A 14,893-nucleotide genomic window follows, 5' to 3' on the forward strand; every position below is an offset into this window, starting at 1 on the left:
GGGAAATCCTTGGAGTTGTCTATGGAACCTTTCCTTGATGTGATGGCCGGGCATATTTGTTTACTAAATCAATGTTCCAGGTTACCTTCATCGGCAATTCTAAATATTTCTTTGATGTCTTACCATAAGCATTATATCTCAAAAACATATAATATAGCTAAATACCCGTGCATTGCTACGTGATTGAACAATATTTAAAGAGTGATGGCGTGTGACCGATTGTCCTCGGTCCTCACCGTCATCTTTGAAGGCGCGGTTAGAGCCTTCGACTATCAACGCTTGGTCGTCCTCGAGGGAATGATCGCCAACCTCGTCCTATTGCGCCCTTGCGTATGTTTTGGCGACCGTTAGCCTGTGGACGTCCTCCAGAGCACGGTAGTCATCCATCTTGGCAAATGCTTGGTCACCCATATCGCGAGTGCGTTGTGGCCATTGTCCATGTTGGTAAGCGTTTGTCAGCCATTTCGTTGAGAGCCTACTGCCGCGGAAAAAACTAATTTATATGTACAAATATTGATCAAAACAACTTTATAATTTACAAGCATCGACGTAGCATGCGGCTTATGACTGTGTTGGGAAAAATATTGCCTTACACTTGTCTCCTCTACACAAGCAATCACATCACCCCACTCAAGCTTTTTTCTTCACATATTTTAATTATATTTATCTTAGTCGCACCAAATATTATCATACATTAATTATTCCAAAGCTATACTTTTGCCGACCTTACTTTTTAGCCAGGTTGTACTATGAAGCATCACTCAGATCAGCCATCATAGCAATACGTATCAATAGCAACCAATAATCAGCAGTCAATTCCTGTTTTTTTTAAATTACAAATCAATATCCTAGAATAAATATTAGCAATCAGACTTCTTTAAAAGTTCATCTCTATCGATCAAAGATTATCAAATACAATGACAATTGATGCTCTTCCCCTGTCTTTTCTATATGTTGTCAATAGCAAAGAACAATGTAGTCAATAGCACTATTTCTTCTTCCACTGACGGGTACATTACATATTACAATATGCGCGCGGATGACCAAACCCCTGAATAATGTCATCATCAGTCATCCAAGCATAATTTTACGTACAATGTACCTGGCATGAGATTCAAAACAAAATTGTACATGCAACTAAGTTTACATACCCCTGATGTATTACTTACTTTGCATGTTAAAAGTCTCCCAAGTAAGCAATAATATACAAAACAACTTCCACTCTTTATCAATTATCATTTGTCAAGAAATGTAGAGGCAGCACATCCAACACACAAATCATCCGGTGCTTTTCAAGCTCCACTACCAGCTAGTTTTGGGAGGAAATGGCTTTCTGTGATAATATAGAGAAGAGTGCTCTCTGCATTGAGAATTCGCATATCTTCTATTATCAATGTCAGATTATATTCACGCATGCCTCTACAATAATCTAAAGATTAAACCCAATAATTAGTTAAGCCGTGTCCTTTACATAAATTCTAAAAACAGATTCTATCCAGTGGTAGTAGCTCATTCCGTTGACATGATTTATTCTTACTTCTTCTCTCTTTAGATGCAAGGTCCCTAGGTTGGTGAGTTTCTTACTGAACTTTCACACACACTTATGTCCCTGGTGACTATCTTGAGAATAGGCACTGACTTGAAACTTGACAAAAAGTGGTCTGCAACACATACATCACTTTGACGAGAATACGAGATGCCGCCAAGCTTATTTCGTGGTGACTTGTATTTACGCGCCCCTGTTGTCTTAAGATAAAGAAAATAGAGTGAAAAGGAAAAAGGGGGCAAAAACTATCTCTTTAAATTATATCAATGAAGTGCAACAATGAAAAAAATTCTAATCAAGGAAGAAAACACGAATAGAACCTGATTTGTTGAAGTGGTTGTATGTGTACTATGGAATATTTGGAAACATAGAAGAAATTGGCTGGTCTTTGAGGGGAAGGTGCCTTCCATTGCACATTGAAAGGTTATGTTTAAGAAGGATCTTTATTTTATCTCTTTTAGATTTGAAGAATAACACATAGATTCTCTTGTCCTGTAATTGACCTCTTTGTAATTCTTCTTCCCTCTTCTTGTATATTAGCATGCAAACCCTTCTGATCAATATATTTACTTCTTTCAAAATAAATATATAATCTTATAAGAGTTCTCTATATGAAACTTCTGGTCAATATAGTTACATCTTTCAAAATAAATATATAAAATGGGTATTGTTGAATTTCCAGACAAATACCTTCAGAGTTCAGAAATACTATTATCTTTTTTCCCTTTTGTATTTTACTTCAACAGGCCACATAACTATTCATTATTGTTTTTCAGCCTTTTATATTTTGGCATTGATGGATGAATAAAGCCCAACAAATGTTATGTTACTTTTTTTAGTTGACAATAAGACTATAGAAACCACCAAGAGTACCACCAGCATGTAAACACCACGCTGCAAAACTTTCTTCCAAAGCTATCTCTGCATCAGGAACTTCCTTGATCCATCGCATCCTCGTCAGACAGAAGCTGAGGAAACAACTAAGCCAGAATTAGAAGAATTTAATTGAATATGTGGCAAGGCATGGATTATTGGGAATGGCAGAAAAGGTAATACGATCAAAAAATACATGAAACACACCTGTGTTGTTGCAGAAACACTGATCCCTGTCTTATATTTTATTCACAACACTGCACTTTTCTTCTTGCAAATTTCTCAAACAAATGAAAGATGTCTGCATAAGTCGTATTAGTGCATTCTTGACAGATATTCTGTATAGGCAATTGGCCTATTAAATAGGCTGGCAGGTCTAGAATCTGCACCCAAGGGCATATGTTGGACAAATAAGCAGGCTACATGTTCTTAAGACTGAAAAGGGCATGCACATTAGAGGTAATTAAACTTTGTCACATTTTGATGAAAAAGAACACGAGCAACGAATCCATGTAGTACTTGTTTTCTCATGGCGCTCATGGATGGATACTTGACATCTGACTCAAATTCAATAGTACACCACCATCCAAAACGTGTGAAAATATCTTAACTCGATACTCAATTTGTCATTCATACATGAGAACAGAAAAATGGATGTTGCTAGTGTTGTCTCATCTTCTTCTCCACAGCGGCGCTCCTTCTCCACCACGTGCTCTTCCTACCCCATCCCACCCCTCCATGCTCGGACCATCACGGTGCTGTCCTTCTCGTTCGTCCCGGCACGGTGTCACCGTTGCCCCTCCTCCACCCACGCCATGACGCCTCAGCCACTCCACTTACTCAGCGATGCAGCCGCCTGGCTCCAATCCTCACCGCACGCAGCACCATGACGCCGTCAACCCTGTGTCTCCTCACACATGGCTTCGGCTCGAGTCTGGGTTCCTATTCTCCACACTGATCCGCCCATGCCCATGGGATCCGGCGAGGAAACCACACCATAGTCTGGGCGGCGTCGCGACAAAGGAAGGGAGACGAGGAGAGCAACGCAATCACGATCGCCGTAAGCAGTAACCTGAACAGTGCCAGCTACAACAGCATGCTGCAATCTGTCGATGCGAACACCGCCAACCACAACATCAATTAGAGCACACCCAGCCGCCCCGCCTCACCTCTTTCCTACTTCCTCCGCCCCACTGTAGCCACCTCCGCCACCTGCTCCGTTACGCAGCGGCGAGGCATCGTAGTTCCTGCCGGCCCAACAGCCAATTGACGGCAATAGAGTGTTATGACTCCTGAGATCGATCGTAGTCCAGAACTCCAAATCGATCGCATGCCCTTCGAACTCGTCGGCTCCATGGTGGATCGGTAGTAGGTTTAGGTCTAGAACGCCCATGACTCCATGGGGAAGATGAAGAGAGGCAAGAGTGTAGAGAGAGAGGGAGCACTCCACCGACGGTAATTTCTGGAGGAAGAGATTGATTAGATGGGGTCGTAAGCAGATAACTGGCATCCTGTAATTGTGCGATTTTCCATCTATCCATCTACAAATATTGCATGATCGGCTGGTATGGCGAAAAAAGGCAACAAAAACCAGATACGGCAAGGGATCTCGGTACGGTAAAAAATCGGTGGGTGGCTCATATGATTTGATTGGCGTCGTATATGGAAGGGAAGGATGGAAGGATTGGTGTTTTATATGGAAGGGTTGATTTGGTTTTTCTGGGCATGAATTAAAACCGGTCTTGGTTTTCGGAGGGAGCACAAAAATCTGTGGGAGGGAGATCGCATGGGGGGAGGGGGAGATCGATGGAAGGGTGGAACGAACGGAACGAACGAACGACTTACGAACTGAGACATTAGGAGTAGAGATAGTTGTGGCGATATAAAAGTTAGACGATCCGCTAGGGTTTGCTCTCCTCTAGTCCTCTCCGCGGCCGCTAGGGTTTGCTCTCCTCTCTGCCGCCCGCAGCTGTTTACCTTCCGGCGTCGGGCTCGTCGCCGTCTGGTAAGTGCTTCTCCTCGTACTTTTTTTTGTCTCTGCTGTTTCGCCCTCCGGTCCTCATCGGTACCTCGAGCAGGGAAACTCGAAGTCGGCGTCCTGCCGTATCAACTCCGCCGATCCCCATAGTCTTTCCGCCCGCCGCCGCCAGGTCGGGTTAGGCCCTTCGCCGTCTCAGATCCCCCTCTCCTCACATTCGCTTTTCCTCGTCTCCGCCCCCGCGAGGTCGGATTAGGCACGCCCATCGACGTCTCCTTTGGCATATCTTATTAGTCACTAACAGAATGATTTATTTTGTCTTTTTATTAAGAAAACCACGCCACCTGAATTCATTCGTTTCTATTAAATGAAATTTATTTATTTTATCTACTATTATGCAGGAGACGATGATATCCAAAATGCATGATATGCTTTTGCCAGTGTTCTCTCTGTTCAAGTTTCGTTTGGATGCTCCACGTATCCACAGTATGTTCCTACTCATTTTGATGGGTCCAATTGTGCGGAGCTTGTTATTATGCATCTGTCTTTTTTCAGAACTATTCTAGACCAGATTTTATCTTCAGGATACTATGGCTGGAGTAAAAATGTGGTGACTAAAAAATATTAGATTGACCTCTTGTACACTCCATAATGATCTTTTAGCAATTGATTTTTTTGGTAGGCTCCTCACCGCTGTCTTGTCCACCTCATTGTGGAATGTTGTAGTAATTCTCAAAAGTTTGCACGGCAAGTAGCATATGAAGTATCAATGCTAAAGCAGATTTCAATATTTTATCAACAGTTACGTGGCATGGAAATAGTTTCTTGTTGACTTCTTTCCTTTGATTACTATTCATTGTGTACAGTTAAGTGGCATGGAACTGAAACCGTACTTTGTTGTTGACTTGTTTCATTGTGGACAGATTTTCCTTGTTAAGTTGAGATATTACTTACTAGATCTTGATTACTATTCATGTTATGGTGTCTTTTGATTTATCTTAGCTCAGCAGGACAAAGTCATGAAGGGTTCATCCTTACACTAGTTTGATGCCAGCTGCCTACATTTACCAATATTTTTTTAATATGGTTTAAGTTCATGCATATCTGATTTTATGAGTTTCAGTAGGCGTCATCAAGTCATGGGCTGTGGCTTCAATCCCCGGATTTTTTGTTTGCATGTGCTGTGCTGCTATGAAGCATTGTTTAGCAAACAATGTTTTGGGAATTTCTTCCCGTATCCAGGTTTGTTTTTATTAGTTATATTGTGTATTTCTAAGAATTATGAGCAGCACTTTCTGGGTGGTGTTCACATCAGTTATGGTCAGGGTAGCTAAATTTTTTATGCTCCAATAAATGTCATAGATCTTTTTAGTGAACTTTTGGTGATAATATTGTCAGTGGGTTCGTTTTTAGTTTAATAGTTCAACTAATCTGATATGCATTGTTATGCACAGCACGTGTTCCCACCCGAAGATGCTTCCTCCATGCTTTTCATTGCTGACACTGCAATATCTGGTTAGTAATAGAATATTGTTTGTGCCAAATTACATTTGCGGTTTGTTCTTCTGAAACTTGCAATGATTATAGATATGTGGTTAGTAATAGAATAAAAGTAACATCAGCTTCACTATGACTTGTGCATGTCAACTTCATTTGGCATAATCACCTGTATTTATAGTGAGACCTCAGTAAATTTTTTGCATCATTGCAGCTCTTTCTCTTGTTGGTCTATGAGGACGAAATAGTATTTATCAGCATTTTCTTATTCTTGTTGATCTAAGAGAACATTCTATCTTTTGTTTATTCTTTAGTATTAGTACTAGGGAAAAGTGCAGATTTGAAACTAGAACGTTTCCAATTCTTGTTCAGATGCGCCCTGCTTGCTTGTCTGTTTTACTTGCTCGGTTGCTCTATATGGGATCCATGCCACTCTTTTGCTGTTGCCGGTATGATTAAAAAAAAATTGTGGCCCAAGGGGCCGAGACAGTATGCAGAGAAAAACAAATTATTTTGAAGTTTGAACTTCCTCTTGGATTAACTATTGTATTAAATTCTGCATATTGGAGCAGTTGCTGCATCACTCAGCACATAATATAGATTTCTGCTTTTTGGTTCCAGGTATATGTGTTGCACTTGCCCTCTGTATCGCTGTGCCAAGAGCTAGCAAGAACCATTTCTTTAATTACGCATTTTTGCGATACACTGTAATTATCATCATACTGAACTGGTTTCAATCCACACAGGTGAGTTATGCTACTTGAGTTGCACCTGATATTATCTTGAAAATAAAATGCCCTGTTATATATGCTCATCTCATCTTTTTTTTTTCAGGGTGGGGGGCAGCCTGCTCTACAATACGTTGCTTGTGGCGTGATTAGTTTTGTTGCTGTTCACTGTTTGTGGAATGTAGAAGTAAAACAGGTAAGTTTGGTCCATATTGTTGTTTGTACTATAGATATGCCTATTGCCAGTCCCAATTGTGTGGTGGTTGATGACATTCTGTAGTGACATATCCTATTTGCTAATATCTCTTTTTTCCCCTCGCTTGAGGGTGACAACAATCAGCCGATGAGTGAAGTGTGGGATTGGAACATGTATGGAACCAAACTGAAGTTTCATGGATGGTTTATTAACACTGCCAATGAGGATGGTGACGGAGGTGAGGATGGTGACGGAGGTGAGGATGATGCTTCATTTGCCTCGGAGCATTCCGATGATGAAGATTTGACGGAGGTGTCAATTTTACGTGCGGTGCAAGTGTTGGCCATTCGTGCAAACTTTCGTATTAGCCGTATGGACGCCCATGACTGGTACCAAAGTTTTGTCATCTATGTGGCGCTCGAGGGGGAAGTACAAGAGGTATACACTAGCTACCGTATGTTATATCTACTACATGCTTTATGCCTCTTTACATGCATTATATATTGTAATAAATTAAAATCCTTCACATTCATGCTTTCATGTGTAGGAAGGAAAGGGTTTGGTACTCGCTGGACCATGTGGGATACTACAGGCTTACGGTGCCTTTTGCTTGGAGGTTTTCACAGAAGACCTGGTTTTCACAGAAGACGATGAGGGGTCTTCTACTGATGATGAGGGGTCTTGGAGCGGTCATTTCCGCCGAGGCTGGGATGTTACTGAGCCTGATGAAGTTGAGGAATTCACACAAACCATCTATGGAGGCCTTGGCCGCAAGTTGGAGATCACATACTTGGTGATTCCGGAAGCAGTTGAGACCTATGTTGAGGTCAGGTTGAACCTCAAAGACTTCGGTTCGAGAAGCCGCTCTGTGTATGGTAGCGTCAAGGCAATTGCCATTGACTATGGGAGCAAAAGCGTCAATCTCTTCAGTTTTGAACGAGGCAGTAGCTTGTCCCTGCCCTGTGGTTCCACGTGCATTCTTCCACTGGGACCACACATGATTGCATTGCCTGATCGTAGCAAGTACAAACTCCACATAGAGGTGGACCTAAGAGTAATCACAACCTGTGACAGCCAAGAAGAGGACAAGAATTTGAAATTCTGTCTAGACTGCAGCCGTAGAATTAGGAGTGAAGAAAGTCTAGAGTTACCCCGTAGAATTAGGACTCAAAAAAGAGAATTTGATGGTGATCAAGTTGAAGTGAAGGTCATCTGGGTCCTAGAAAAATTCTTCTAGATCCTAGAAAAATTCGTCTAAGAAAGGAGCTAGAAGCGAAATAAGTGAAGGAAGGCATGTGCCACATGTGGAACTTTGTCTATGTTTGCCAGATCATATTATCTATTTCCTTGTGTTTGATCTATTCATGCCATTTTATTTGAACTGAACTTGGGTGAGTGGGAAACCAAGAATAGTACTCCTTCCATTCCTTTATACAAGGCTATTATGAAAAATACATTTTGCATCTATACAAGGTCACTAACAATAATTGAGGCAAAAGTTAATGATGTTTTCTTGTACTACTCTCTCCTTTTCGGTTTATAGGGATTATCTTGTTTTTCATCACATGTTCAGATTTCAAGGCGCAATAAATCATTGCATACAAGTATTAAGAGAAAAATGACCAATGCATGTACTTTATGATGCATGCATTGCAATTAATGCATTGATAAACATAGTTTTTAGAAAAACAAGTGCATTAATTGAGTGGTTTTGCAAACTACAAAAATTGTTCTACCGTTCACCATCTACCTTGATTGATGAGATTTTCAAATTGAGCCCTATAAACTGGAAAAGAGGTAGTACCAACTTGTTTAATATTGAGCTACTTCTTTCTCATTCCTTCCTTGCATGCATGCGGGTCTTATAAAACTAAAATAAACCAGACCAGTAGACAGGGATCCAAGGAACCCAATACCTCAATTTTAGCATCATTTTCCTGCTGTTATAAAACTAAAATAATTGTAAAACTGCATGCTACCATTACTCAACAATCAAGAGTCCTTAATTAATGGCTATATATTTTTCTCTATTTTTGGTCAAACTTGACAAATTTTGACTTTAACAAAACCCCAAACGCGAAGTAAATAAAAATGAGAAATGGTGTTGGCTAAGTGCACCTAAAGCTCATAGTTGGACAGCATACCGCTGCATTTTGATTTGATTTGGGAGCTAATTTAGCAATTATCCATATAGTCACTCTGATTTCGTTTTCGCTAATCTGGTCTAAACTCTGATTTTCTTAGCTTTGTGATCAGCTTTCCCTTGCTGGATAGCACTTCAACCTTTACATACATTTTTTTTCATCATAATATCCCCGAACTAATTTTCAAAATCAGTTCCTGGCCCACTATTTAGGTTCTGTGTAACAGTTATCTTTCAATATTTAACCATTGGATCCGAATCAATGAACGTCTGTCAATTTTTCCAAAGGATGTAAAATTCCTTCTTTCTTTCCCTAATAATAATAATAATAATAATAAAGCACATCTTGATTTTATCGGGTTCACCGTCGCGTCTTTTTTACACAAAGGTTCATGTGCTTTTTAGGAATTAAAACCGCCATCCTACTTTAGTGAATCCAAAAACGTTTCGTTTTATTATCTCTTTTTAATCTTAATAATAATAAAGCACGGATGGACTTTGTCGGGTTCACCGTCACAATATGCTTCTTCCCGTAATTTTACGCTTTCAGTTTGAATTTGTATTTGAATTAAATTGAAAAAGGGGAAGAAAGTGGTGGGCGCTGGGATTTGATCCGTGGTCTACCAGGTGTACTACAACATAGCAGACCAATCCGCCTAGCCCATGAGTGTACTAATATTGTCGTCTGCCCTTTTAAGAATATAAGATGAGGCGTAGACGGGCTGAGGCAATGAGCACGGGCGCGCTGGGCCAGTCGGACTGCTGCGGCCCAGTGGACGAACAGGCTGGAGACTGTTTTTCATAAATAGTCCCACCTTGCTATTTTACATAAATTTTTACCAGTTTATATACGTTCTTAGGTTGTCAAGCATCAAGGAGCTGCTTCAGAAATTAAGCAAAGAATATGGCATGAATAAGATTTGTCCTTAACGGAACAAATGAGGGGCAGAGCAATATGAGAGAGAGGTGGGAAATAGACATTGCATATGAGAAATAAAAAAAGCAAACAAATATAATAGACACTAATTGCATGAGAAATAAAGAAGGAAGGAGAAAGGAAAAAGAGGGAAAGTAAATATACGATAATTACAAATTTTTAAAGGGTGTGGGCCCTCATTCATATCTTATCTTACGAATAAAGATGAAGTGACATTCTTTTCCTACATGATCCTCACTAATTCAAGCCATTTTTTTCTTTCGTTGCAACAGACAACCTGTCATTTTTTCCTTGCACTTATAATCCTTACTAAGCTTGCACCAAGTTCATAACACATTGAACATTATGTTTGTGCATACAGTCCTCACTAAATTTATGTCAATTGTTTCTACCATTGTAACTCACGGACATATAGACATTGCATGAGAAATAAAGAAGGAAGGAGAAAAGAAAGAGAAAGGAAGGCAATAGAAGGTAATTATTGTGGACACCATATTAATCGCAGGAGTAATTAATAGGCCGACAAATGGGATTCGTCACATGGATGATATAAGGAAAGAAAAAGAAATAAAATAGACACTAATTGCATGAGAAATAAAGAAGGAAGGAGAAAGAAAAGAGAGTGGAAGTAAATATACGATAATTACAGATTTTTAATGGACGTGGGCTCTCATTCATATCTTATCTTACGAATAAAAATGAAGTGCCATTCTTTTCCTACATGATCCTCACTAATTCAAGCCATTTTTTTTCTTTCATTGCAACAAACAACCTGGCATTTTTTCCTTGCACTTATAATCCTTACTAAGCTTGCACCAAGTTTATAACACATTGAACATTATGTTTGCGCATACAGTCCTCACTAAATTTATGTCAATTGTTTCTACCGTTGTAACTCACGGGCATATAGACATTTCATGAGAAATAAAGAAGGAAGGAGAAAGGAAAGAGAAATGAAGGCAATAGACGGTAATTATTGTGGACGCCATATTAATCGCAGGAGTAATTAATAGGCTGACAAATGGGATTCGTCACATGGATGATATAAGAAAATAAAAAGAAATAAAATAGACACTAATTGCATGAGAAATAAAGAAGGAAAGAGAAAGGAAAGAGAGGGGAAGTAAACATACGGTAATTACAGATTTTTTTGAAGGACATGGGCCCTCATTCATATCTTATCTTACGAATAAAGATAAAGTGCCATTCTTTTTCCTACATGATCCTCACTAATTCAAGCCATTTTTTCTTTCGTTGAAACAGACAACCTGACATTTTTTTCTTGCACTTGTAATCCTTACTAAGCTTGCACCAAATTTGTAACACATTGAATATTATGTTTGGGCATACAGTCCTCACTAAATTTATGTAAATTGTTTATAGCATTATAACTCACAGGCATATATATACTATTTTTACATAAATGGAGGTTAATATTATTGGTCCTCCCATTTCATATGTCCATGGCGTTTCTTCATACTGAGCTAGGCTATTCCCAATCGTTTGTCCTGGGCCACTTGGCCCCTACCCCGTTCACCAGCGCAACAATCCACCAATAAAAAATAGTGCCCTCCCAACCTGTCCGTGCGACCCAGCCCAACAAATCAAACCCACCACCCCGTTTAGGAGATGAGGCAAAAATAGTTTTTTTTGCTAATCAAACTTGCAACATCCACTGTTTTGGTGCTGATCGTGTTATCCGCAAAAAAGGTGTTGATCGTTTTCAACTAAAGTTGAATTTGGTGGTTGTTTGTGTCCTTCACGGACTGGTACTAAACTACCACGATGTAAAATCCGGATCACACAAACACAAGGCGCAAGCATTAGATTATGTAAATTTGACCGGGGTCTCAAACACGACCGTTCGCTTATCTGTCCATGCAGGCAATGCAATTCTTTATTGGTTCCAAGTTTAGGTGGAACGTTCAGCGTGTAGTGGACAATGATGACAAAGAAAAGAAGAGGCAACATGGATGGGGGCGCTAGGGGTGATAATTTGTTTCTCCCGTTGCAACGCACGGTCACTTTTGCTAGTATAGGCTAAAAAAGGAAAACGCCATGCTTGATTTCCTTGCGTTCGGTCTGTGTCACCAACCAGCTCACATGATCTCTTCATTGGGCCTTCACCCGGCCCACTGGTGCGTTAAATTAGGCCTTGCTCCAGTCCAATACGACTCAAAGTCCTAACTCCTTCTGTTTTCTTTTCCTTTTTAAGTCCTCCACGAGAGTCGGATCCAAAAGAGAGGGGAGGGGTGCTACGTCTCCAACGTATCTATAATTTTTGATTGCTCCATGCTATATTATCTACTGTTTTGGGCAATATTGGGCTTTATTATCCACTTTTATATTATTTTTGGGACTAACCTATTAACTGGAGGCCCAACCCAGATTTGCTATTTTTTTGCCTATTTCAGTGTTTCGAAGAAAAGGAATATCAAACGGAGTCGAAACGGAATGAAATCAACTGGAGAAGTTATTTTTGGAAGGAAACCTACCGGATGGACTTGGACCCCACGTCAGGAGCAAAGGGAGGTGCTCACGAGGGTGGGGGGCGCGCCCACCCCCCTAGGGCGCGCCCCCTGCCTCGTGGGCCCCCCGAAGCTCCACCGACGTACTTCCTGCACCCATATATACCTACGTACCCTAAAACTTCCAGAACAGAGAATATATCGGGAGTTCCACCGCCGCAAGCCTCTGTAGCCACCAAAAACTAATCGGGACCCTGTTCCGGCACCCTACCAGAGGGGGAACCCTCACCGGTGGCCATCTTCATCATCCCAGCGCTCTCCATGACGAGGAGGGAGTAGTTCACCCTCGGGGCTGAGGGTATGTACCAGTAGCTATGTGTTTGATCTCTCTCTCTCTCTCTCTCGTGTTCTTGATTTGGCACAATCTTGATGTATCGCGAGCTTTGCTATTATAGTTGGATCTTATGTTTCTTCTCCCCCTCTTCTCTCTTGTAGTGGATTGAGTTTTCCCTTTGAAGTAGTCTTATCGGATTGAGTCTTTAAAGATTTGAGAACACTTGATGTATGTCTTGTCGTGCGTATCTGTGGTGACAATGAGATATCACGTGATTCACTTGATGTATGTTTTGGTGATCAACTTGCGGGTTGCGCCCATGAACCTATGCATAGGGGTTGGCACACGTTTTCGTCGTGATTCTCCGGTAGAAACTTTGGGCGCTCTTTGAGGTTCTATGTGTTGGTTTGAGTAGATGAATTGAGATTGTGTGATGCATATCGTATAATCATACCCACGGATACTTGAGGTGACATTGGAGTATCTAGGTGACATTAGGGTTTTGGTTGATTTGTGTCTTAAGGTGTTATTCTAGTACGAACTCTAGGGCTGTTTGTGACACTTATAGGAATAGCCCAACGGATTGATTGGAAAGAATAACTTTGAGGTGGTTTCGTACCCACCATAATCTCTTCGTTTATTCTCCGCTATTAGTGACTTTGGAGTGACTCTTTGTTGCATGTTGAGGGATAGTTATATGATCCATTTTGTTATTATTGTTGAGAGAACTTGCACTAGTGAAAGTATGAACCCTAGGCCTTGTTTCCTAGCATTGCAATACCATTTACGTTCACTTTACCGCTTGTTACCTTGCTGTTTTTATATTTTCAGATTACAAAAACCTATATCTACCATCCATATTAATTGCACTTGTATCACCATCTCTTCGCCGAACTAGTGCATCTATACAATTTACCATTGTATTGGGTGTGTTGGGGACACAAGAGACTCTCTGTTATTTGGTTGCAGGGTTGTTTGAGAGAGACCATCTTGAACCTACGCCTCCCACGGATTGATAAACCTTAGGTCATCCACTTGAGGGAAATTTGCTACTGTCCTACAAACCTCTGCACTTGGAGGCCCAACAACGTCTACAAGAAGAAGGTTGCGTAGTAGACATCAAGCAGTTTCTGGCGCCGTTGCCGGGGAGGCTAGGTAAGTGAAGGTATATCTTTAGATCTTGCAATCGAATCTTTTTGTTTCTTGTTTTAGCACTAGTCTAGTTTATAAAAGAAAACTATAAAAAAATGGAATTGAGTTTGTCTCATACGCTTCATCTTTTTAATATCTTTCGTGAGTATGATGGAAAGGAAAATTGTGCCAAAGTGTTAGAAGAAGAATGCATTAAAACGTTTGGCACTGAATGATGAGCATGATTGCAATGTTGTTAGTATGAACTCCTTGAATATCCATAGTACTAATGATGATTGCACTAGTTATGATGAAAATGCCTCCTATAAACATGTCAATTTTTGTGGAGTGCATTGGGTTTGTAAGTTGTAACGCCAGGATAATCTTGCTACAGTAATCCCACGCTAATCTTGCCATGTCATCCCGATTACTGTTGCTAAACGTCCGTTAGTTCAAGCCGCGTCAAATTCAAATTTAAAATTAATGTCGGCAATAAAAGTTTTCAAAAATTGAAACAAAAATGTTCGGTTTGTACTAAATATTACATAGATAAATATGGTGTAGAAGATACAGTTTTATAAAATGCATAAATATTTTAAATTGAATTAAAACAGAAAACAAAAGGAAAAGGAAAACAAAAGGAAAAGGAGAAAACCCTCCCCCCCGCGCTGGGCCTTTTGGCCCAGCTGGCCGTCCACACTACCCCGGCCGCCTGAATGGGCCGGCCCACCCCGTTGCCTTAACCCCCCCACTCCCCGAGTCCAACACCACCGACACCCACTCCCCCCCCCATGAAAATATCTCCTCTCTCCCCGACTAGATCGAGATCGGGAGAGGAGGTCGCTGCCCCGCGCCAGGACGCCGCCGTCGCCCGGATCGACCTTCCCGGAGCGCTTCCCCGCCGGCCTGCGCCTCCTCGACGCCATCGTCCCCGTCAACCGCCCCACCCCCCGTTGCCATTTCCCTACCACACCCCGTGAGCTGCGCCCCTCCTCTCTCTCCCCTAGCCCCGCGCTCACACCGCGCCCTGCGGTCGTCCCGCCGAGCTCCCCCGCTGCACCC

General features: G+C 41.2%; 1 protein-coding gene across 5 annotated transcripts; it reads left to right on the forward strand.

The window, feature by feature from the left end:
* Nucleotides 1-4,296: 4,296 nt before the first annotated feature.
* On the forward strand, nucleotides 4,297-8,179 carry LOC125513582 (uncharacterized). 5 transcript variants are annotated; one of them, XM_087528146.1, is made up of 8 exons: nucleotides 4,297-4,424; nucleotides 4,799-4,883; nucleotides 5,521-5,639; nucleotides 5,852-5,912; nucleotides 6,516-6,640; nucleotides 6,729-6,818; nucleotides 6,948-7,256; nucleotides 7,366-8,179. In XM_087528146.1, exons 2-8 carry the CDS (start codon nucleotides 4,805-4,807, stop codon nucleotides 8,053-8,055), a joined length of 1,473 nt encoding a protein of 490 aa, XP_087384272.1. In that variant the 5' UTR covers nucleotides 4,297-4,424; nucleotides 4,799-4,804; the 3' UTR covers nucleotides 8,056-8,179. The 5 variants fall into 5 exon arrangements, with proteins under 5 accessions (XP_087384272.1, XP_087384274.1, XP_087384273.1 ...); XM_087528148.1 differs by having other exon boundaries at nucleotides 5,524-5,639; XM_087528147.1 differs by lacking the exon at nucleotides 4,297-4,424 and adding an exon at nucleotides 4,552-4,569.
* Nucleotides 8,180-14,893: the final 6,714 nt, after the last annotated feature.

Source organism: Triticum urartu, chromosome 6A (genome assembly GCF_056163025.1).
Source record: "Triticum urartu cultivar PI428250 chromosome 6A, HENAU_Tu73, whole genome shotgun sequence".
In the NCBI taxonomy this organism is placed as follows: domain Eukaryota; kingdom Viridiplantae; phylum Streptophyta; class Magnoliopsida; order Poales; family Poaceae; genus Triticum; species Triticum urartu.